This window comes from Schistocerca piceifrons, chromosome 10 (assembly GCF_021461385.2).
Source record: "Schistocerca piceifrons isolate TAMUIC-IGC-003096 chromosome 10, iqSchPice1.1, whole genome shotgun sequence".
Lineage (NCBI taxonomy): Eukaryota > Metazoa > Arthropoda > Insecta > Orthoptera > Acrididae > Schistocerca > Schistocerca piceifrons.
The window spans coordinates 61235193-61260795 of NC_060147.1; the positions used below are offsets into that span (position 1 = coordinate 61235193).

General features: G+C 40.3%; 1 protein-coding gene across 1 annotated transcript in view; it reads left to right on the top strand.

Annotated features, from left to right (window-relative positions):
* LOC124718692 (aminopeptidase N-like) overlaps positions 1-25603 on the top strand; it is a 214701-nt gene that overhangs the window by 152803 nt on the left and 36295 nt on the right. Inside the window, exons 11-13 of the mRNA XM_047244315.1 lie at positions 3524-3605; positions 9168-9363; positions 21697-21925. Of these exons, the coding sequence (XP_047100271.1) occupies positions 3524-3605; positions 9168-9363; positions 21697-21925 (507 nt within the window). The remainder of the gene's footprint in view (positions 1-3523; positions 3606-9167; positions 9364-21696; positions 21926-25603) is intronic.

Here is a 25603-nt window from a genome sequence, read left to right on the forward strand (position 1 = left end):
TAATGGGAATACTTTTTGATGGTAGGAAGATTCCCATTGTCATTTAATAACTTCTTTTCCCATGTTTCTTTGATCTTCACTCCTGTGCCTTATGACCAACCTGCTGACAAAATACTGTGGTTGGCAACACTGTGTTTTTAAATGATTCTTTCTTCCACACTGATAACATTCTTTGTTTGACACAAATGGTTCAAATGGGTCTGAGCACTATGCAACTTAGCTTCTGAGGTCATCAGTCGCCTAGGACTTAGAACTAATTAAACCTAACTAACCTAAGGACATCACACACATCCATGCCCGAGGCAAGATTCGAACCTGCGACCGTAGCGGTCACTCGGTTCCAGACTGTAGCTCCTAGAACGGCACGGCCACTCCGACCGGTTTTGTTTGACACAAACCTTTTCTGATCGGTCTGAGACTTAGTAGCACTATCTCTCTCTTACAAGGTAAGTGGCTACACGCAGCACTGCTGCTTAGTCTTCTGGACTTCCCATTCTCACTCTGCAAGAAAATTATTGAGAAATCTTCCTTTGGAACACATCTACTCACCTTGTCCTCAGCTTCTTTCAATGAAACTGCGTCAGCATCCTGTTTGTCTTGTAAGTTTGAATGTTCAACTTGCGTATCCTGTCTGACATTTAGAATTTTCTAAAATTATTTAACTTCTCTTGAAAGAAACAAGCACTGTTTTCTTTATGTACCATTGTTTTAAGCCATTTGCTGACTCTGTAAATGTGGTTACTTTACTCAAAACCTCATGGTAAATGATGTATATCTTAGCCTTGCCCTACAAGCGCAGTCTGGCCATCTACAATGATGTTTGTTCGGACCAGTTATGCAACTGGCTGAGAATAACACATCCTGAATAAAAACGGTAGCATCCTCCGATGTTTTGCCATAAAAAATGGAAATAAGACTAGTGGATACAGGATCCATGGATTGGGAAGATACTGCCAGTATTGTTTCAACTTCATGAGGATCTGATTGTGAAGGATCTCCTGTTTGACCACGCAACTGCTGAGCCATTTGCTCATTCTGTTCCTTTAATAATTTAACCTGCTCTGTCAGAGATGATACCATGTCCGCTGTAATCGTTCATGCTTGTGCCAAATTTTTGCATTTGCCAAATTTTTGCAAGTTCCTTTCCTGTCACAGTAAGCCTTTTATACCACACACAATACTAAAAATTACTACTTCATTTCATACTAAATTACTTACTTTTTCATTTCATTGACACCCGACAACACTTAACACAGTACTCTTTTGCACGACTCTACTTCTCACAAGTGCAATTCACAGGGATAAACATATCATGAGGTGCACTGAAGCCAGACAAATTACGAATTTTACAGTCTACCGGTACTGAATAACTCCCCTTAAATTCAGATACATCTGTGGGTTCACAAGGCTTTGCATGAGTGACTCTAAACTCCATATGTTCTGTTGTGGACATGATCACAACCGTAACATACTAGTGTGAGTAGAGTAACAAAGCTTTTCAGTGACTCACCCCACAGTTGTTGTAACTGCTGGTGTAGCTCCAGTATGAAACACTTGTGATGCCAGTGCTGCAAGTGTCAGAAGCATGAACACTTCCTGACACCAGTTTTGCAAGAGGTGGCAATAGAGATGATTCTGTGTCAGTAGCACTTTCCCAGTCTGCTTGGATTCTTGACTCACTGTTGACATTGGCTGTCATTACCACTCGAGGATTTGCAGTGTTCAGCCCTCTCGAGGTGGCTGATGCTGGATGCACCATTCTTGGCCGGCTGTTGCTACAGTGTTTGTCACTGTAGTGCCTGCAGTGCTGGCTGTACTGCATTGCCACAGGGGTGAGTGAATGTGGCACTTGTGTTTGACTTAACACACCAATTTCAGAGGTGCTCTTCCCCTACCACTCACCGCCGTTCTTCTTCATCTGTCGAATCACAGTGACGGTTGTCATGTAGCCTCATATTATGACGATCTCGGCCTGCTGTTCAGGCAGGCCCTGGTCAGTCCACCGAAGTAACAGGGTAGCTGGTGTCCTGACACGGGACAATAGGGAGGACACCCCCTCCCCCCATATCCACTCACTTACGACAATGGCAGGCTGTGGTGTTGAACTGTGCGACTGGTGATTATAGTAAGATAGCCATCTCTCCCAGTACTGGCTGTCATTGCTCAGTAGTGTGCAGTAAATCTACAACAGACTTGTGCCAGACGTCACTTTACTGTGGAGTGCAATTGTTATGTATGCCATCAATTGATATGTCGTGTGAGCTGATATGTTGGAGTATTTATGAAGTGAAGTAGCAGCTAATATTTTCCCAATGTCACTTGTCATGAACACATAGATCTTGCTATTGTGTAGGTATCAGCTGTTGTCACTCTGCTTCTTTAATGAGTTTGTTATAGTATAGGATGGGTTTGTTGTAGTATAGGCCTGGTTTGCAAAAGCTCTTGGTACACTTTGTTGCATTAGCTATAGAATTTCTTTCATTATGTAATGAAGATGAAGATGATGCGGTACTGTCTGGCTGCTCTGCTGTGGTCCATTGTCTGGCACGCCAGAAGTGCCGATGGAGTTTTCTCACCTGACCGACCCACTCTCAGTGTTATTCTTTGCACCCACCATGTGTCAGTACCACCATAATATAAGCAAAGTAGCTTTATTCTGGGACTCAGAAAATTTTAATGGTTTGCTACCTTGTACAAAGTTGGCACAAAACAATATTACAGGAATAAGGGATATTGGATCGTAACTGTCAGGATCATGTTTATCTCCCATATCAGAAACTGGGACAAAAATTGTGGATTTCAAAGACATCAGGGAATTTTCGAGAGTATAAAATTATATTGACTTTAAAAGACTGTTACCTCAGTTTCATGAAAACAGGAATAAAGTAAATGCAGATACCATGAAATTGATTGGTGATTAAAAAAACTGTTTAAAATTGGCTGGAATTGTGCAAGAAGATATCCAGAACAGAGAAATTTTCTGATCTAAAGTTCAACAATGGCAAGATGAACCGGGGGCGAACCAGAGAAGCAAAGGAAGGAAAATGATGGAATGACAGAGGAGGCCAGCTGTGTAGTGGACCACTGCTTCTCCAAAGGAAATTATGTACTCTGGTTCTATTGTACTTCTAAGTAAATGCCAAAATACTTGTAGGATTTTTTTGTTTAGGAGATAAATCTTTCAATCTGACTGTGTTTGTCTTACTATTTGTGCTCATCTTTCCATCTGCACTCACTAGAACATGTAACATCCTCTGTAAACTTTTTCACATAGTCGTATCTTTATGTGTTCTTAAAATTGTTTATTCTACTTATTCTTCTAGTGGTGGATGAATGTAGGATATATCTCACATACCTGTACTTCTTTCTGGTTGTAGCTTCTTTACCTGTCTATTCTATTATGGTAACTCTATTGGTACACAAAACAAAGATATCAGTGTAAATTAAGGAATGTGAATAATTCTGAAAATTGCTATCTGCCACATTTTAAAAAGCAAATTGTGATTGTGTATTAATTTTGCAGGTGCCTGCCTTATTCGGATGCTAAATCACAGTCTAACAGAACCTATGTTCAGGAAAGGAATGGTAATCTATATAGACAAATGGTGAGTATAAAAATCATCATGGACTCCATCACTTTATTTATGAAACTTGGTCTTCCGTGGCTTATTCCTGATGTCTGTTGGTGTGGGCCCTCCTAGTATATATACATCATTTCAGGGCACAGTCCTATTGTTTCTGTGTCGTCCTGTATGATCCTAATCTATGTATTTGGTTGTGCCCTGGGCCTCTTTTCCAGTTCTTTTATTTGAAATACTGTTCTTGCCGTAGGGTTGGGTTTACAGTGTGTTACGCGCTCACACCAATGAAGCATTTCCCTTGAAGCTTTTCTGCTAAGTTTTCACCTTAACTGAGCCTTGGAAGTAGTCATTTCTTACTTTCTCTTTTATTACTTCTATTTCACCCTCCCAGTTTTCATACAGTTTTAAGTCTCTTTATGTATGTAAGTTGCAAATGTTACTACCAATTCTTACTTGAACTGATGAGATGGGTTTGATACGAGCATTGACTAGATGTAGTTGTGGTTTTGAACTGATAGCCATTCTTGAGAAGTGAGAAGTTGCAATATATATATATTCCATTTTGTTTCTATTTACTCAAACTTGTCTACAATTTGAAATGCATAGTCAAATAAAGTCTAAAACCAATTATATTTGCAATAAAACAACATAAATAACTTAATAAAGAAGTTATAACAACATTTAGATTCCTTTCAGTGCAGCATTCAAAATATATATTAATGTTATCAAGTTGTTAGGACTGAACTTTAAATATCTTTGGGGTCTTAGCCTCATCTGGATGCTGCGAAAAATATGTGCAAATACTTCACCTACTGTCCAATAACATGAGCTCCATCATCATAGAAATTACAGTCAACCCAGAGTTGCTTTTGAAAGCAAAACAGGAATTGAGAAAGAAGATTCAATTGTTCCTATGATATTTTAAATGAGAATGACGATACAATTTTATATTTTAAATATTTGTTGGAAGTTTACTTCACCTTGTTCAAGGAGAACTACCAGCAGAATTTTCAGTCTTTTTAGACCACAGACTGATTCAAACTAGTTGTCCCTTGACATTTAAGTACCAAAGTTGCTGCATTATCACATCGAGTACAGTAAGCAGGCAGCTGTCACTCTGCATTGCTCACAGGGGGGGGGGGGGAGATAGAAAATCACTTTAAATCTGTATCTTCCACAAAATATAAATAAGAAATCTCAAATTCACATATGAGATTAGAGCTCTTTGTTGTCTTTCAGCATGTCAAAAATCTGTTCTTAATTTTAAGTAGGGAAAGAGTTAAATTCATTTTTTTTGAAACAGATTAAATTTTCCTTGTTGTAAACAGCTTCAAACTTATCACGCCTTATACCAAAATAGTTTGCTTAGTAACTAATCCTTCAAAATTTTCATACTGCATTGCATTTATATAAATAAGATACTATCAACTCTTTGAAGCACTGTTGTAATGCACCTTCATTCTTCTGGTTCCTGTGTCACTTTCACATGGTCCACTGCTTTTGCTAGTTTTCTGGTTTCGCTTTTCAATTGCCTCCTTCAAAAGACATTCCACTTTGGTCAAAATAATTTTTCTCTTTTCTGCAGCAATGTGATGTTTAACCCAAGCTCAAATCAGTTCTGTCACGTTAAAGTGGCAATGGTAGGGGACAATTGGAGCATTTATATGTCCATATTTTTTTTTGCTGTTCTATCCACAATGTAAACTGGATTCTTTGGCTTGTTCTGTGACAAGTTCTAATAATACTGCCCTTGTCAACTCACTGTCAGACCATATCTTAAATTTCTCTAAGTTTTGGCACAGTGCCTTTCAGCCATTTCACAAAGATATTGATTCATCTCTTTGTAGTATTCGGAGGTCCTGATTGAAATGAATAATGGCAGAGAAGTAGAAATGAAACCTTTTGAAGTTTTGGCATGTGCTACAATTATTCTTTTTCCTCTACTAACGAGAGCTGCTGTACTACGGCTGATGGTATCATTTGTCCAATCTTTTTTAAACTGTGTCCCACATTCCCACGTTTCATCAAGCCAAATATCATCATCAAAGTTTGTCCCCACTAAGAAAGTGGCATCATCAGGCTGCAATACCTTGGTGTTCCATTGAAAACTTGTGGCCAGAAATGGATATACAGTGGAATCCTAGCTTTTTCATGACTTGTAAAAGGACAATTTACTACCCTGAAATCGTCCACTGCTACAAGTGTAGCATGTAAGCTTTTTAAGTGTTGGATTCTCCTTCTGAGAATAATATGCATATATACGACATTGAATCACATCTTCCTGAAAAGAGTAGAGATATGTGACCCTCTTCTCAAGTTGCTTCTTTTTCCCAGGTGTCTTCAATGTAGATGACGCACCTGATTCTCCTTTCATGAGTTTCTACTTGCAGATTCAACACACAAATCGCGTGACTGATGATTGTACATAATCACACAATATCCAATAGTTTTTGAACAATTCCAAGGAGTGCGCAGCCTTGATCTGACCCACTTGTGAGACCACATTGCTAGGCACATGAAGTTAAACGTCGCCCACATCTCTCACTACTGGCTGGAACAATGCTTCAGGTAGGGCAACAGAAGGACGATACAGTTGAAGCCAACAGCAGGTGACTCACAACTGGTGTACTGATGGCGAGAGTCATGCAGCTCGCTGACAGTCGAGTGACAACTAGTTTAAATTAGACTATAAGGGTTCTGACTGAGAGAGTTAGTTACTGCTTCTTTCAACAAACTCTTGTACACAGATAATTTTGTTGTTATGGCTAACTCACAGGAAGCCCTGCACGCAGTTTTGAATTTATTCAGTGAGGAATACGTGGGCATCAGCATAGTTGTTAACATCAGTGTACATGGCCAGGGAAGGAGGAAGAAGTTGTTGAATTTGGCTTACGATGAGAACTTGCAGGAGGTCGAGTGGTCAGGACTTGTGAGTGGGCATCCAGGGCTGCCATTAAATGACAGAACAGGAAATTAGGTAAAATGAAGAGAAAATATTTCAATGTACGGTATACAAGGAGAGCACCTAGGAGGTTGAACAAATAATTGAAGTGGGCAGTGGAAGGAAAGGTGGTTCATGTTGATTGATGTTGGCAGCCAGTCGTGGAATCAGAGCCGGAGGCTCTGCCTCCTAAGAAGTCTGTTCTGCTCAAGGTCTGGATCACAAGAGAGAGAGGCAACTGTGTTTTGCACTGCAGAACACTCCAGAGTCCAAACATGTGACCTGTATCCCACGCATGCTATTGGCTAAAACCCATGGCATGAATTTCAGCAGAGGACTCAAGATGTCTCTTGTGTGCAGCTTTAACTGGACAGAACTGCCTCAGTTCTGAAAGACAGGAAACTTGTGTCGTGCAGGCACTGTCGAAGCTGCTCTCGGAGAAGAGTTGTAAAGATCTGACTGTGGCCTTAAAAATAATTTTTGTTAAACCATCTCTATAATACTCCTTGATTAGCTGCCACCCCATACATCAGGAACATTCAAATTTTGCATCAACCTTCTCCAAATACCAACTGTACAGATCCAGCCTTAAAACTAAGTGGTGAATTCTGCAGAAAGTTTGAGCACTTTCTGCGTGTTGGAAATCATCTCTCGACTAATGTAAATATGGACACTGAAATCCAGTTTCGCATGAGATATGTTAGCAGAGCCTTTGGCCGTTTGCGGGACAGGGCTTTTGGTAGTTGTGACCTAACATGATGACTGAGCGCTGTCCATTGAGCCATCACTAAACCAGTTCTCACTTCAGAGTATGAGTTTGAATCATACTTCCCAAACAGAACGCAAAAGGTTGTGCTGAATAATTCAGACAATGTCGGAAAGGTAGAAAATTTTGGTGACTGGCGTCAAACCACGAAGGGTTTCAATTTTGAGTTGACTCCCATTTCTTATATACGTGAATTAACATTCCACAAGAAAGACTCCTACTTTTTACAGAAGATACTAGTATAATAAATCCCACTAGAGAGAGAGAGCAACAGAAGAGTTAGTAAATCATATTTTCCAAAGAATTATTAAGACATTCCTGTGAAAATGGATTCTCCCTAAGTTTTGAAGAACACAGTACATATAATTCTGTACAACAAATAATCATACCAACAGTTTATGTAGGACATGAGCAGGAGTCAGTAAGTAGGGTACAATGCTTAAAATTTTTGGATGTACATATTGATGAAAACTTGAACTGGTAGAAGCATATTACCGAGCTTCTCAACCAATTGTTTAAATACTTTTTCTGTTCATATAATTGCTAATCTTGGAAACAGACATATCAGCCTCATGACATATTTTGCATATTTCCACTCTATAATGTCGTACAGGATAATTTTTTGGGGTAACTCATCACTTAGGAAGGAAGTATTGATTGCACAAAAGCAAGCAGTAAGAATGATAATGTGGTGTTCGCTCATGAACGTCACATAGTTACATCTTCAAAGAGCTAGGCACTTTAACTGCACCTTCACAATACATATTTTCACTAATTAAATATGTCATAAATAATCCACCACAGTTCAAGAAGAATGGTAATGTACGTACCTATAACACTAGAGGGAAAAATGACCTTTACCCATTGTTAAAGCTCTGTCAGTGGCTCAGAGAGGAGTTCAATACGCGGCAACAAAATTTTGTGATCATTTGGCCAATAGCATAAAATATCTGATGGGTAATGAAGCAAGTTTCAAATCTAATTTAAAATTATTTCCATCAATTCCATTGATTAATTTCTACTTTTTAAACTGTAGTTGCTTGAGTAGGAATTAAATTATAATGTATTCATTAATGTTAACACTACTTATGTATACATATCCTGTAAACTGACTCATTCCGTATCATTTCTGTAAAAGAATCATTCAAATGATCTATGGAACATGCTTCTAACTAACTAATTAACTAAGGCCTGGATCATGCACAGAAGATATTTGCAGCTTCTTGAGAAATTCCCTGGAGAAAATAAATACTGCCAGTGTAAACACCATCAACATCACCAGCTTTGGTGGGTTGGTCATATTACCAATGTGCCTGATATATGACAAACAATCCCAACACAGGCATGGAGAGTAACATTGAGGAATGAAATGATACAGAGACATTCCAAAGTCATACTTTTAAAAATGCCAAATTGACACCAGCAGTTTGGAAACCAATGCCTCCAATCATCCGAAATGGCATCGTAAGTACTGTTTACGATGGTTCACGGTGCTTTGAACAACAGTGCAAAGACCTAAGATTGGACAAGCAGAAATGTAGGAAACAGTGAGAAACCGATGTAACAGACAATCAGCTGTGACCTGCAGTTGGTATGGTTAGGTTATGTGCTCACTGCAGTAGAAAAATTTGTTCAGCAATTGGTCTCCTTGAACTGGAACTCATGAAGGACAACAGTCCTTGCGAAAGGTGGGGTAACTACCTTGTTAGCAAGTAAATGCCTATGATGATGAAGTTCCTTTAGTAGCAAAGACATGAATGTGCTGGTAAGCTGGCATATGTCAACAGTTTGTTACTTGTTTATGTTCATATTTGTACTGACCTTCTGTATGTAATTACCATGGCAGCATAACAATATAATATACTGTTTTGTACTTTAGGAAATATTCGAATGCAAAGCAGGATGACCTGTGGTGGTCCATGGAGGAAGCTGTGAGGAATTCGTCCTTGCATGAGCATGCATTGCCACAGAATGCCACGGTGAAGCAGGTGATGGATTCCTGGACACTGCAACCCGGCTTCCCTGTGGTTACAGCCATTCGTAACTACGTTAATGGTTCTGTCACCATCAACCAGGTACTTAACTGAATTTCTAGGCACGCATTTGCAAAGAGAGGTCATCGTGATTTGTAACTCGCCTGTAGCAGACCATTTTAGAAAAGAATACTATTTTGGTAACACAATATTTTAGGGCCCCTGAATGAAATGTAATGGGCTGAATGTACTAGCGCGCTTGTAAAAATCCTGATTCATTATTCCAGGGCTTCCCAAATTGGTTGTCCCAATATCCCAGGGTTTTGTGTAGTAACATAAAGGGTGTCATGATACTAGCAAATTCTGAATGAAAAACAAATGAAAACTTGAGATAATACAAAATATCCTTGTCTTTGTGAAGTGTAACCATAGATCACATACACTACTGACCATTAAAATCGCTACACCAAGAAGAAATGCAGATGATAAATGGGTATTCATTGGACAAATATATTATACTAGAACTGACATGTGATTACATTTTCACGCAATTTGGGTGAATAGATCCTGAGACATCAGTACCCAGAACAACCACCTTTGGCTGTAATAACGGCCTTGATACACCTGGGCATTGAATCAAACAGAGCTTGGATGGCGTGTACAGGTACAGCTGCCCATGCAGCTTCAACACGATACCACAGGTCATCAAGAGTAGTCACTGGCGTATTGTGACGAGCCAGTTGCTCGGCCACCATTGACCAGACGTTTTCTATTGGTGAGAGATCTGGAGAATGTGCTGGCCAGGGCAGCACTCGAACATTTTCTGTATCCAGAAAGGCCCACACAGGACCTGCAACATACGGTCGTGCATTATCCTGCTGAAATGTAGGGTTTCGCAGGGATCGAATGATGGGTAGAGCTACGGGTCATAAAACATCTGAAATGTAATGTCCACTGTTCAAAGTGCTGTCAATGCGAACAAGAGGTGTCCAAGACATGTAACCAATGGCACCACATACCATCACACCGGGTGATAACGCTAGTATGGTGATGACGAGTACACTCTTCCAATGTGCATTCACCATGATGTTGCCAAACACGGATGCGACATCATGATGCTGTAAGCAGAACCTATATTCATCCGAAAAAATGACGTTTTGCCATTCATGCACCCAGGTTCATCATGTCGTCAAACTGTTCGTGCAGATGGTTGTTGTCTTGCAAACGTCCCCATCTGTTGACTCAGGGATCGAGACGTGGCTGCACGATCCGTTACAGCCATGTGGATAAGATGTCTGTCATCTCAACTGCTAGTGATACAAGGCCGTTGGGATCCAGCATGGCATTCTGTATTATCCTCCTGCACCCACCGATTCCATATTCTGCTAACAGTCATTGGATCTCGACCAACGCGAGCAGCAATGTCGCGATACAATAAACCACAATTGCGATAGCCTACAATCCGACTTTTATGTAAGTCACAAATGTGATAGTACGCGTTTCTCCTCCTTACACGAGGCGTCACAACAACGTTTCACCAGGCAACGCTGGTCAACTGCTGTTCGTGTATGAGAAATCGATTGGAAACATTCCTCATGTCGTCACCGGTGCCAACCTTGTGTGAATCCTCTGAAAAGTTAATCATTTGCATATCACAGGATCTTCTTCCTGTCAGTTAAATTTCACGTCTGTACGCTTGTCATCTTCATGGTGTAGCAATTTTAATGGCCAGTAGTGTATTAAACAAGTCATAAGTATGTTCAATTTCAGTATTTGGTGTATATAACTTACAGTTATGACAGTGGATGTGTCTCTACTCCTGTTGTATACTCATGCTCTCTGTTGGCCTGTGTCTTAACAAGCCCTTTAAGAGGTGACATGGAGGACTGTACACTTTCCATCAGTGTGTTTTGTTGTTTCATTTGTGACAAGTATCATTATTTCACTTCTTTCAAAGTGATAATAACTACCAAATGCAAAGACATTTTTGAAGTAATAAATGGACACATGACCACAAAGAATTTTTTGTGAAATAATTGTTAGCTTATGCACAGATGGTGCCCCTTCAGTGCCAGGTTCTGCTAAAGAATTCATCACACTGGCAAACAACGAAATGAAAATTCGATTATCATGCAGTGCTTTCTGTATAGAGAAGCACTCATAACAAAAGCCATTGGAAGGATTTGAAATTGGTTTTGGACAAGACTGTCAAAATGATAAATTATATTAAACGCAAGCCTCTCAAGTCAAGACTGTTTGCTGAAATATGTAATGAACTAGTAACACAGGATTGTAACCTCCACTTTCTGAAATAAGTCTGCTGGCTATTTGAAGGGAGAGTACTCAGTTGTGTGTATGAGCTTAAGGATGCAGTGTTGAGTTATTTGAGCAAATAAACAAAACAGAGTTTGTGGACGCACTAGATGATGAGCTCTGGAGATCAAGGCTAGCTTTCATTATTGATTTACTTGAAACACTCAATAAGGCAAATGCTAGTCTACAAGGTAAGAGTGCAAATCTCCTTACTGCCACAGTTAACATTGCAACATGAATAAATTTGAGGTGTGGTTGAGAAAAACAAAGAAAACTATTTTGAAATCTTCCCATTGGAATCTAAATGTTTGGTTAGTAATAAAAATACAACAGTTGAGTTACGACCAGCTAGTGAAATTGAAAGAGAGTTTGGACTGATATCCCAACAATAGACACAAACCTGTATGAATGGATAAGAAATCCTTTAGGGCTTTCCAGTGCCTGTGAACTTCAACTACCACATTTTAAAACTGAAGTTCCAAAGATCATGTTTATGCAACTTCTGGATTTCTATTCAGCAAGCTTACCCTCACTTAAGTAGAACAGCACTCATTTTCCACAACATATTCCTTATGAATGACATAAAAACAGTTAAATGTGAAAATTTGTGAAAGTTAAATGAGGATATGCATGTGCATTTGGCCTACATCTGAGATAGTGTAAGACAGATTTGTAATGCTCATCAAGCCCATGTGAGTCAATGAATACATAATAATATTGAAAGATGAATTCATAATAATATTGAAAGATGTTGTGTCTGTGAATAGGTACTTAATATAAGATTATACTGTACTTGGAAATGAAATACAAAATTAATTATTTTCTTGTAGAGTGGATCCACAGCTTCTATAAAGTTTTAAAGGATTTCATCTTATTTGCGGCTGTTGGAATTGTATTAAGCAATTGCATTTTTGGGATTATGCCATTTTCAGGCACTTTATCTCTACCTCTGTCAAAATCTTATGCTTGAAAATGGCTAAATGCCGAAATTGCAGTCACAAAATAAAATACTAGCAGCTGAAAGCATGAAATCCTTTAAAAAATAAAAATTATTGTTCTTTAAAGTATCATTTATTACATTAGCATCTCTTTTATTAATATCTCATGAAACAGTATATATTACAAGGGTGTTATCACGAGGAAAAACTTTGAAAGCTCTGCATTATTAATTTATTTATCGTGTTACTTAAATCTCTTCAAGAAGGAGAACCTTCAGGGATGTGGAGTGAGTCAGCAAACACATCAGTATAAGACAAACAAAACGTAGAAACTTTAGATGTTTATTGTGCTAAATATCACTCCAATGCTTAATTCTATTCATACAGCGACTGGACGAAAATATGGAAACACCAAAAACACAACACATTATCATCCATAATACAGTACATTCAAAACACCTCCCAGTCATCTTGGAATGGATGAAAACATCTGTACGGTTTTAAGGGAATCATATATCATTCTTCCAGAAAAAGTGTGCCAATATATAGTAATGATGAATAAATTGGATAGTGATCATGCACACTTATCTGTAAAGTTTCATTAATATTGAGATCAGGTTACTGAGGTGATCAGGGGAGATGTGACAGTTCATCCTCATGTTGACAAAACCAGTCCTGGAGGATGCAAGCTGTGTGAACAGAGGCCTTGCCATCACGGATTACAATTGAGGAACGAACATTTTACCATAGGGTGGACCTGACCAGCCAAGACGGTCACATAATCCTCGGTAGTAATGCAGTCTTGCAGAGTAACTATGGGGGCCACGGAATAGCACAATATCATTGCTCAAATCATCACTGAACCTCTGTCATGTTCAACTCTTGAGATGTACACTCATCCAGAAGTTGAAAATAGTGTGAAACAAGACTCGTCCAACCAAATAGTTCTTCTGCTGCTCTGCAGACCAGGTTTTATTACTTGAGCACCACATTTTCCTGTTATTGGCATTTGCATCACTGATGAGTTCCTCTGATATTCCAGCTCACTCTGCAGTTACCTGCCTGTTCTGCTCCCTTCATGTTGTTTTGGTGCCAAGAGGGTTTGTGAATGCGACATTCACTTCTGCAGTGTCTTTTGCAACTGCTGACCTCTTATTTTTTGTCACAGTCCTCTTCAATGACAATCTCTCACAGTCACTCAACACACATTTTTGTACTTGGGACACTGTCCTGACCACGACTGACACTTGCAATGTAATGAGGAAACTGCACAGGTGTAGTTCATTGTCAGATAAAACAGCGCAGCCTGTTGACTTGGAAGAATTTGCCACTGTTTTTCCATATTTGTATCCAACCCCTGTACTTAATGCCGGCTCAAGTTGATCAAGTAAATTAGAAACAAAGTATTAATTAAAAGCCGGCCGGAGTGGCCGAGCGGTAAAAGGCGCTACAGTCTGGAACCGCACGACCGCTACGGTCACAGGTTCGAAAAATGCCTCGGGCATGGATGTGTGTGATGTCCTTAGGTTAGTTAGGTTTAAGTAGTTCTAAGTTCTAGGGGACTTATGACCACAGCAGTTGAGTCCCATAGCTCGCAGAGCCATTAATTTAAAAAAAAAAAAAGCTACAGACTCCTCAGTTTTATTACATAGCTACTGTTATCTGCTACTACTGGCCTAATATTTACTTTTTAGAATTCCAACAGTGTAGGAAAAGACAGATTGCTACTTGCTGTAAAGGTGCAGACAGGCAGAATTAAAAGACACTTACAGAAAGCTTTTGACCACAGTGTTGTGTGAATGAGTGGTGTGTGTTTCTCTTTTTCTGATGTTTTCTGATGAAGGCTATAGCTGAAAGCTTTGTGTCTGTGCCTTTCAGTTGTGCCTGTCAGCAACTTAATGTGTCGTGTTTACAGTAGGTAGAAATCTATCTTTTCCTACACTGTTGATATTCCTCCCTTGAGTTTCCAATGTATTTAAATTAACGATATTTGTCAAAGAAAAAAAATGTTTATATCTATAAATACTGAGTCTAGTTTGCCGGTATAGTATGTCACTACCTGTCATTAATTTTCCCTTTCAGCAGATACCATTACTAGACATTCTCTTTCTTCTTCATTCTCAAATGGGGCAAGGAAAAATGAGTTAGTGTATACCTTCATATGACCCCCACATACCTCTTATTTTGTCTTCAGTCTTTACATGAAATTTGTCAGTGGTGGTACACTGCTCTCCACTCGGATGCAAATGCCAGTTCCCTAAACTTTCTCAATACTGTTTTGGAAAAAGAACATCTTCCCTCAAGGGATTCCGGTTTGAGTTCATGGCGAACTGTAACATACATGTGTTGATTGAATGTACTGGTAATAATTCTAGCTGTATACCTCTGAATTGAATTGCTTTCATGTCTTCCTTTAATCCAACCTGGCAGAGATCCCAGACACTTGAGCAGTAATTGAGAATGGGTTGCACAAGTCGTTTGCTCATGGTCTCCTGTATAGATAAGCTACACTTTTCTGGAATTCTCCCAATAAACCTAAGTCAACCATTTGCTTTCCGTGCATCCAACTTTATGTGCTTGTTCGAAGTCACCTTGCAATATTGTGCCTCTTTATTTAACGCTACAGTGCTAAGTGGGAGAAAATGTTACATTGTTACTAAACCATTGGAGATATTTTAACTCCGTATTTTGTTCAAAGGAAGACACAGCAGCACAAGGTTGATGATATAAAGTCAGTTCACAGTAATAATATTTCTGTTACTGATAAATCAGATATATGTACAGTATTTAACAACCATTTTCTGAGCATTGCTGGTGAATTAAATAAAAATTTAGTTTCAACAGGAAATCATATAAATTTCTTAGCAAGTGCCGTTCTGAGATTGACATCTGAAATACTCCTCTGTGATACAGACAAGAGGGAGATTGAGTCAATAATAAAATCACTGAAGACTAAGGACTCTCATGGTTATGATGGAGTGTCTAGTAGAATATTAAAGTACTGCGCTGCACATGTTAGCCCTGTATTTAGCCGTATTTGTAATTTTTCCTTTAGGAATGGTCAGTTTCCTGAGCGATTTAAGTACTCAGTAGTAAAGCCACTTTATAAAAAGGGAGAAAGGGATAAAGTAGATAATTTTTGACCAATTTCTATGCCATCAGTGTTTGCAAAAGTTATCGAAAAGGCTGTGTATGTAAGGTTAATTGATCATTTTATATCACACGTTTTGCTATCAAATGTACAGTTCGGCTTTAGAAGTCATTTGACAACTGAAAATGCTATATTTTCTTTTCTCTTGGGCTAAACAAAAAGTTTAGAACTCTTGGCATATTTTTTTATTTAACAAAGGCATTTGACTGTGTTGATCTCACAATATTGCTCCAGAAGTTGGACCATTACGGAATAAAGGGAGTAGCTCACAATTGGTTCACCTCTTACTTTAGCAACAGGCAGGAAAAGGTAATTATTCACAATGTTGATAACGGCTGTGATGTGGGGTCTGAGTGGGGTACTGTCAAGTGGGGGCTGCCCCAGGGATCAGTGTAGGGGCTGCTCCTGTTCCTTATTTGTATAAATGATATGCCCTCTAGTATTATGGGTAACTCTAAAATATTTCTGTTTGCTGATGACCCTAGCTTGGTAGTAAAGGATGTTGTGTGCAACATTGACTCGGTTTCAAGTAGTACAGTACATGACCTCAGTTCATGGCTTGTAGAAAATAAACTAACTTTAAATCACAGTAAGACTCAGTTTTTACAGTTCCTAACACACATTTCAACAAAACCTGACGTTTTAATCTCACAGAACGGGCATATGATTAGTGAAACTGAACAGTTTAAATTCCGAGGTGTTCAGATAGATAGTAAGCTGTCGTGGAAAGCCCATGTTCAGGATCTTGTTCAAAGATTTAATACTGCCATTTTCACTATTCGAACGGTATCGAAAGTGAGTGATACTTCGACACGTAAATTAGTCTACTTTGCTTATTTTCATTCACTTATGCCGTATGGTATTATGTTTTGGAGTAACTCTTCCCATTCTAGAACTATATTTTTTGCTCAGAAACGGGCGGTTCGGGCAATAAGTGGTGTGAGTTCACGAACCTCTTGTCGACCTCTGTTCACGAGTCTGGGTATTTCGACATTGGCCTCTCAATATGTATATTCCTTATTGTCGTTTCTTGTTACCAATATTAGTTTATTTCCAACAATAAGCAGCTTTCACTCGGTTAATACTCAGCAGAAATCAAACCTCCATTTGGATCCGACTTCCCTAATTCTTGTGCAAAAAGGTGTGCAGTATAATGCTGCATCCATTTTCAATAAGCTGCCACTCGAATTCAAAAATCTTAGCAGTAATCCATGCGCTTTCAAATCGAAACTGAAGAGTTTCCTTGTGGGTCACTCCTTCTATTCTGTTGAGGAGTTCCTTGCAAAAATTAAGCTGATTCTCATTGTATTGCTGATAGCGTTTGCTTAAACTTACGGGCTGATTTTCTTTCAGGTTCATGAACATTTATTTTTATCTGTTATTACTTTTATGTTGTAAGTTCATGTACTGACATGTTTCATGACCTTGGAGATTTGCTCCTCAATTTGGTCCTACGGAACTTGACATGTAAATAAATAAAAATAATTTATGTTTTAGGCACTAGTTAATTACAGCTGTAAGATCTCCAGTGGTATGTCATGTATAAAATAAGTACAAAATGTCCTGTTTTAGACCCAGTACTGATAATACCAGATTGTTGGGAAGCACAGATTGGTATCAGCTGCAATTGTAAATTTTACAAGGGTTTAGTAATCCAGGGTTAATCAACAGCACACTACCACTACTGCCGTGTTCAAATATTACAGGATTGTTACTTGAACTCATCTGCATTAAGTTACATTTTTCCACATTTAGAACAAGCTGTCATTTATCAAACCTGACAGAAATGCCTATATCCTCCTACAGTCAGTCATCGGTGACACTTCCCTGCACTCTGCAGTATCATCAGCAAACGGTTGCAAATTGCTGATCACCATGTGCGACAAATCATTTAGATATACAGGGTGAGCACAGAGTCTTGACCCAGTTACAAAAATTTATAACAGAATAACTGTTTGACATAATAAGTTACATTTGATCATTTGATGCCATTACATAGGTTAGTGTTAAGAGAGGTGTTTTTTTTTTAAAAGGACCACTTATGTTAATAAACCTCTATTCCAGTTCCCGTCAGGTGTTTCGTAACATGTGTTGTGTCACAGTACCTACAGCAACTGCTGTTCCAGCAAGATGGAGCACTGCCCCCACTGGGCGGGCGATCTTTGATAGTGTGTGATTTCCTGGATGAAACATTTCTGGATTGGTGGATTGGAAGGAACGGTCCAACACCCTGGCCACCCCGCTCTCCAGACATTATGCCCCTTGACTTCTTTTTGTGGGACTATATCAAGGACAGAGTCTTTGTCACACCAGTTGCTGATGTCGATGAACTGAAGGCTAGGATACAAGCTGCTGTGGTTGCTGTGACAGAACACATTACGAAACACCTGGATGTAAACTATTGTGTCAAACGGTTATTCTGTAATAAATTGTTATAATCAGGTCAAGACTTTGTGCTCACCATGTATAAAGAGAAAAGGCAGTCCTATCACACCTTCTTGGGGCACTCTTGAGAATACCTTGTCCCACAGTAACATTCACCATCCACAATAATATACTGGCATCTACCACTTGTTGGTGATAATTTTAGTGAATATGTGGAACTTCACAGAAAGCAGAGTGATAGGTCTATGGTTTTTCCTGCCCCTCTTTCTTGTGAATTAGAGCATTTAAATATAATGGGCGATGAAACATTTACATTTGAGGCCATTGCTGCAGCATATACACAAATGGTGCAAGCCAGAATGAGATTTTCACTCTGCAGCGGAGTGTGCGCTGGTATGAAACTTCCTGGCAGATTAAAACTGTGTGCTGGACCGAGACTTGAACTCGGGACCTTTGCCTTTCGCGGGCAAGGGCTCTACCATCTGAGCTACCCGAGCACAACTCACGCCCCATCCTCACAGCTTTACTTCCGCCAGTACCTCATCTCCTAGTTCCCAAACTTCACAGAAGCTCTCCTGCGAACCTTGCAGAACTAGCTCTCCTGGAAGAAAGGATATTGCGGAGACATGGCTTAGCCACAGCCTGGGGGATTTGCCAGAATGAGATTTTCAATCTGCAGAGGAGTGCTAGTTCTGCAAGGTTCGCAGGAGAGCTTCTGTGAAGTTTGGAAAGTAGGAGTTGAGGTACTGGCAGAAGTGAAGCTGTGAGGACAGGGCATGAGTCATGCTTGGGTAGCTCAGATGGTAGAGCACTTGCCCACGAAAGGCAAAGGTCCCAAGTTCGAGTGATGTGGGTATATAAGCAACTACACGTAGGCAACAGACGGTGCGGCACATGAGTCTTCCCACCGTGTGTGCAATAAGTGCAGAAACGGTGATGTTATTACGAGATGCATCAAAAAAGACCAACAGCTGATATTCTTTTCTTGGCTGCTGAAGAACAAACACCAGGAGACATCCATCAGAGAACAAAGAATGTTTATGGGGCAGCATGTCTGTCGAAAACATTGTGGAATGGTGCACCCAAGGTTACTATTGCTTCATGTCACAAATGCCGTACCACAGAAGTCACGCCAACTTAAGTGGGAGACACTTGAGCTCCCACCCTATAGTCCTATTTTCTCCCCAAGTGATTATCAAACCTTTGGTCCTTTGATAAAGACTTTGAAGGCTCGATGATTCCTGTCAGGAATCACCAGGCAGTTACCGGATTTCTTCATGCAAGATGTCGTGGTGTTTTACCGGATGTATATCTTCAACACTGGCCATTACATTTGCTACACCACGAAGATGATGTGCTACAGATGCAAAATTTAACCGACAGGAAGAAGATGCTGTGATATGCAAATGATCAGCTTTTCAGAGCATTCACGCAAGGTTAGCTCTGGTGACGACACCTGCAACGTGCTGACATGAGGAAAGTTTCCAACCGATTTCTCATACACAAACATCAGTTGACCAACGTTGCCTGGTGAAATGTTGTTGTGATGCCTCGTATAAGGAGGAGAAATGCGTACCATCATGTTTCCGACTTTGATAAAGGTCAGATTGCAGCCTATCGCTATTGCAGTTTATCGTATTGCAACTGCTGCTCACGTTGGTCGAGATCCAAGGACTGTTAGCAGAATATGGAATTGGTGGGTTCAGGAGGGTAATACGGAACGTCGTGCTGGATCTCAACGGCCTCATATCAGTAGCAGTCGAGATGACAGGCATCTTATCTGCAAGGCTGTAACAGATCGTGCAGCCACGTCTCGATCCCTGAGTCAACAAATGGGGAAGTTAGCAAGACAACAACCATCTGCACGAACAGTTCAACGACATTTGCAGCAGCATGGCTATCAGCTCAGAGACCTTGGCTGCGGTTACCCTTGACGCTGCATCACAGACAGGAGCACCTGCGATGGTGTACTCAACGACAAACCTTGGTGCACGAATGGCAAAACGTCATTTTAGGCACGTCTCGATCCCTGAGTCAACAAATTGGGATGTTTGCAAGGCAATAACCATCCACACGAACAGTTCGACGATGTTTGCAGCAGCATGGCTATCAGCTCGGAGACCTCGGCTGCGGTTACCCTTGACGCTGCATCACAGACAGGAGCGCCTGCGATGGTGTACTCAATGACGAACCGGGGTGCACGAATGGCAGAACGTCATTTTTTTGGATGAATCCAGGTTCTGCTTACAGCATCATGATGTCGCATCCGCGTTTGGCAACATCGTGGTGAATCCACATTGGAAGCCTGTATTCGCCATCGCCATACTAGCGTATCACCCGGTGTGATGGTATGAGGTGCCATTGGTTACATGTCATGGACACCTCTTGTTCGTATTGATGGCACTTTGAACAGTGGACATTACATTTCAGATGTGTTACGGCCCGTGGCTCCACCCTTAATTCGATCCATGTGAAACCCTACATTTCAGCAGGATTATGCACGACCGCACGTTGCATGTCCTGTATGGGCCTTTCTGTATACAGAAAATGTTCGACTGCTGCCCTGGCCAGCACATTCTCCAGATCTCTCACCAATTGAAAACATCTGGTCAATGGTGGCCAAGCAACTGGCTCATCACAATGTGGCAGTCACTAATCTCGATGAACTGTGGTATCGTGTTGAAGCTGCATGGGCAGCTGTACCTGTACACGCCATCCAAGCTCTGTTTGACTCAATGCCCAGGCATATCAAGGCCGTTATTATGGCCATAGGTGGTTGTTCTGGGTGCTGATTTCTCAGGATCTATTCACCCAAACTGCATGAAAATGTAATCACATTTCCACTCAGGAATCGATCCCTGCAGTTTGTCAGTTTTATTAATGTTTACCCTGTATTTATTGCTGTGGTTACACTGTCATGTCCCCCTTCACCAAATCCTTGCCTTCCCATCTTTGATGCAAGTTATAAGCTGACCTGCCTTTATAGCTTACTCTGCAGCACACTATCTGGAAGTCATCGAGTTGAGCCAGAGTGATTGAATATTAATGATACTGCGCAGTCTGTGTGTAGGCTTTGGACAGTTTTCCACACTTTCAATAATTACTGAGGTGGTACCTAATCTTTGCCTTCAGAAAACATGACACACAAACATTTAAAATATGGTAACACACAGAACACAAGTTTCATTGATTCACAAACAGGTGGCATCAGTGACTTCACTCCCTTTGGTTAACTGAAAAGTGTGGCGACAGGAAAGACACCTGCCTGCAAAGTTAAATAAAGATATTATGGTGGTTTAAACATTACCCAAGAGATATGCGAGTTGTAACTCATCAAAACACTTGGAGTAGGTTACGGAACAGAATCGCATCCTCTTGCTAATGTGGCATGTATTATTAGAATTCTCCATTTAAGCTGATGTCTTTCACTTTCTCTCCACAGAATTGATTTCATATCTTTGATTGGCATGATATGCTGTAATCATTGACCTGAAATAATTACATTTTCCTATCATTATTGAAGATAATTTAATCGCTTTATTTTCAAAAATTTAATTTGTGACTACATCGAGAGCCTCATCATTGATGCAGTAATATGTAGAGAAAATATGGTTAAAATGATTGTAATTAATTATTCTTTTTGTACAGACCAGGTTCACCACAGATGGCCGCCCTGTGACAAACTCTTCTTTGCAAGCCTGGTACATACCGGTAAGCTTCGCCACACAGGATGATGTTAGGTCAGGAAACGTGTCTACGAAGCCTCGCATCTGGCTGGGTGTGGAGGAAGGCCAGCGGTCGACCAACATTCTCGGAGTTCTCCCTCCCGGAGCCCCGGGGACGGCCAAGTGGCTCCTGCTGAATCTCCAACAGACAGGTGAAGTGACGGCAGACACATGCTCGTGGATCATTTTGGAGTTTCACACACTTGTTTCAAACATATAAGACATGCTGTGGGCCTTTGTTATGTAAAATTTTGAACAAAAAGAAATATTCACTATAAAAATACTAATGGACACTGCTTGTGGAATGGGGAGGTGCGCTTGCCCCACATAAATGCCCAGTAGGTTAATGATGAGAGCTGGTATGGTAGTGTGGTGTGCATACTGTAAGACCTTCGGTACACACACCATCAGATTATTTGACTTGTCGCTCTAACGAAGTAGGTGAGTGTCAGCAATATGTCTCGTGGTCTTATCGCGGCGTGTTTATCTTCTGCCGTTAGGTCAGACGATAGAAATGCCACTTGCACGCTTAGAGTAGCAGATTGACGGTGACCAAAATTGGCAATCTGAAGTTCCTTCGGTCTTGGTATGTTAATCTTATTCTCACACATCTCTGATGCTTGACAATTGTCTATACATTTATCTTCATGGATATGTACAGGAATATGGTAATCTTATTAGGTGCAGACTGAAACTTGGCTATAGACTGGTACAGACTAATGCAGACTGGTACAGACTGGTGTAGACAAATGCAGACTGGCTAATTGGAGGTCTGTACACTCGTTATAATACCTCGCGCATTCAGGTATCACTGTGCGAGTGCGATCCACGAGGAGAAAAGGTTCTACGTTAGCAGCAATCTCATTGGCTGCGTTACATATTAATGCGCGGATCGGCGGAAGCAGAATTTGGTCCGTCTCTTAAGGCAGCGCCATCTCATAGTGCGGAGATGGACGAGCGCTGCGCCTGCACTGTTGTGCTTAGCGGGGCGCGCTCTAGTGGGGAAGTTGTGTACGCACTGACTACGCGGAACTATGTACACAACAGGTTGCCAGTACAAATGTAGATTTTTGGCAGTTTTCCACATCTGACTAGGTGAATATTGGGCTGGAACTTGAGTCCCACCTCAGTTACATGATGCACATTCATTTAAAAAAAAATTAACACACATTCATTTGAGGCACACTACATGCAGACAGTTTTTGCTGTTGTAAACTTTAAGAGAAAGGGGCGAAGAAAAACGAGTTGAGTTTTGTGTAGAATGTTTAACAAAATACAGATTGAAGATGATTTCATCAGTAAAATTGTGTTTACTGATGTAGCCACCTTCCATACCTACAGTAAAGTGAATCAGCATAATGTTCAGATATGAGACAAGCAGAAACCTCATCAAATAATCAATAATGCACTGGACTTGCCTAAGGTAAAGGTTATTTTGCTCTAAGCTGTAACAAGATTTATGGTATTCTCTTTTCTGTCGAGTCCACTGCAACTGGCATATTGTACATGGGCATGCTTGAACATTATCTAACACCTCAATTACAACATGATATGGGCACAGAATTTATTTTCCAGCAAGATGATTCGCCACCACATCATCATCGGAAGGTGTTGTATATCTCCGTAGGAATGTGCCGGCTTGGGATTAGATGTGGTGGAACAATATCCTGGCCATCACGATCACCTTATTTAACCCCAACAGGCTTCCGTGTATGGTGTTACATTAATTACAGTGTGTTTGTTCCTCTGCTGCTGGGTAATGTTGATGAGCTGCAGCAGTGGATAACACAAACAGTGGCCACCATGCATACAGACTTGCTTCATGGGATTTGACAGGAAATTGATTACAGACGGGACATTTGTCATGTTACAAAAGGTAGCCACATTGAACATTTGTAAACAGAATTTGAAGGCCTACTGCATCCAGTGCCATAGCACCCATTCAGTTCACATTTGCCGTTTTAGTTTGGTGTGCTGTGTACCATCGACGTGTGCTTCTATTGATTGTTTCGGATGATACATGAGCAGTATAACAGTGCTCAATCAAAATGTAACATATTTCGTGAACTGTACTTGGTACATGTGCAGCAGATATACAACCTGATCTCATTTTCCTGTGCAGAAAAACAATCGAAGTGAACAATTATAACATAAAACTGTTGTCTTGTGGTCGAACAATGCAGTTGTGCATGCATTTAGGAGACAATGGTATATTCGCTTTTAATATATTTTTCTACAGGAAAACGGGGGGAGGGGGGTACCTATTGTGTTACAATCTAATAACTGGTTTTTTTTTTTTTATCTCATAACTTGAGTTGGGCGCGCAGCAGATAAAAATACATTCACTGTTAACACATCATTCTACAGGAAAGCATAAGAAATCAAAATGAAATAGAAAGTTTGGTGTACAATATAATAACTGACAATGAGAGGTCCCCACTATGGGGGACTGACTTTTGAAACCATATATATGGTGGTGTAGTATAGGCTTTCAGGTATCACATCCTGCAACAATTCACTATAGTGAGCCCTCATTTGCAAGTTACGGATGGAAGCAAAAGAAGTTTTGGAATTCCATGCAATAATCTATATCATTGAAATAGAGAGCATGCACTGTCAGCTGAAGTAGTGTTATGGGCAACAGGTCTGCTTGTTGTGCAAGAGGTTGTGGGTTCAAATTTTGTCAAGTGCTGTAACATTTTTTTTTTTTTTTTTTTTTTCCTTTTGGAACAAAAAATGTGACCTAGTGAGAAAAGTTAATACAATGTTTTCAACAACCTTTAATCCATATTGAAGGGCTGAACACCTAGCTATTTGCACACAACACTGCCCCATCAACTGACATGGTAGAGCTGTTGCTGGTGTCCAAAGCAGGTGTCTGTCGGGTCTGAATCTGCCTCGTCTGATATATCCTCAGAACTGTGTGATGAAATTTCACTGTCATGTGTGGTTGAAGTTGAATAATGATGCTTTGAATAGCTTTGTCCATCAGAGTGTCACTGTGCCAGTATTCATCCATAATAGTTTTCACTTCATCACACACCTTCATCTAGTCATGTTTGCTGCTGACATTTTTCGATGAAATTTTCTGTTTCATTAAATTCGAGATAAGTTTGATGGGGTTCAGATCACAGTTGTAAGGTGGAAGGCAAGATGTGTTAGGCACTTCATTTTCGTTAACATTGTCTAATACCACAGTATTTCCAGCTTAAATATTTCGTATTAGGTGCTTTTGCAACCATTTTATATGATTTTCATTGTTCATTTCATTGTGGTTATTTTCCAATGTTGATCTCGAATCATAGATGAGGTCTGCACCCTCAGTGAACTGCATTTCTCTTGCCGCATGAACCACTATTATCCTTTGTCCAGAACTTTCATTTTTCCATGCATCTTTCTTTTTTTTGGTCATCAGTCTACTGACTGGTTTGATGCGGCCCGCCACGAATTCCTTTCCTTTGCTAACCTCTTCATCTCAGAGTAGCACTTGCAACCTACGTCCTCAATTATTTGCTTGACGTATTCCAATCTCTGTCTTCCTCTACAGTTTTTGCCCTCTACAGCCCCCTCTAGTACCATGGAAGTCATTCCCTCATGTCTTGGCAGATGTCCTATCATCCTGTCCCTTCTCCTTATCAGTGTTTTCCACATATTCCTTTCCTCTCCGATTCTGCGTAGAACCTCCTTATTCCTTACTTTATCAGTCCACCTAATTTTCAACATTCGTCTGTAGCACCACATCTCAAATGCTTCGATTCTCTTCTGTTCTGGTTTTCCCACAGTCCATGTTTCACTGCCATACAATGCTGTACTCCAGACGTACATCCTCA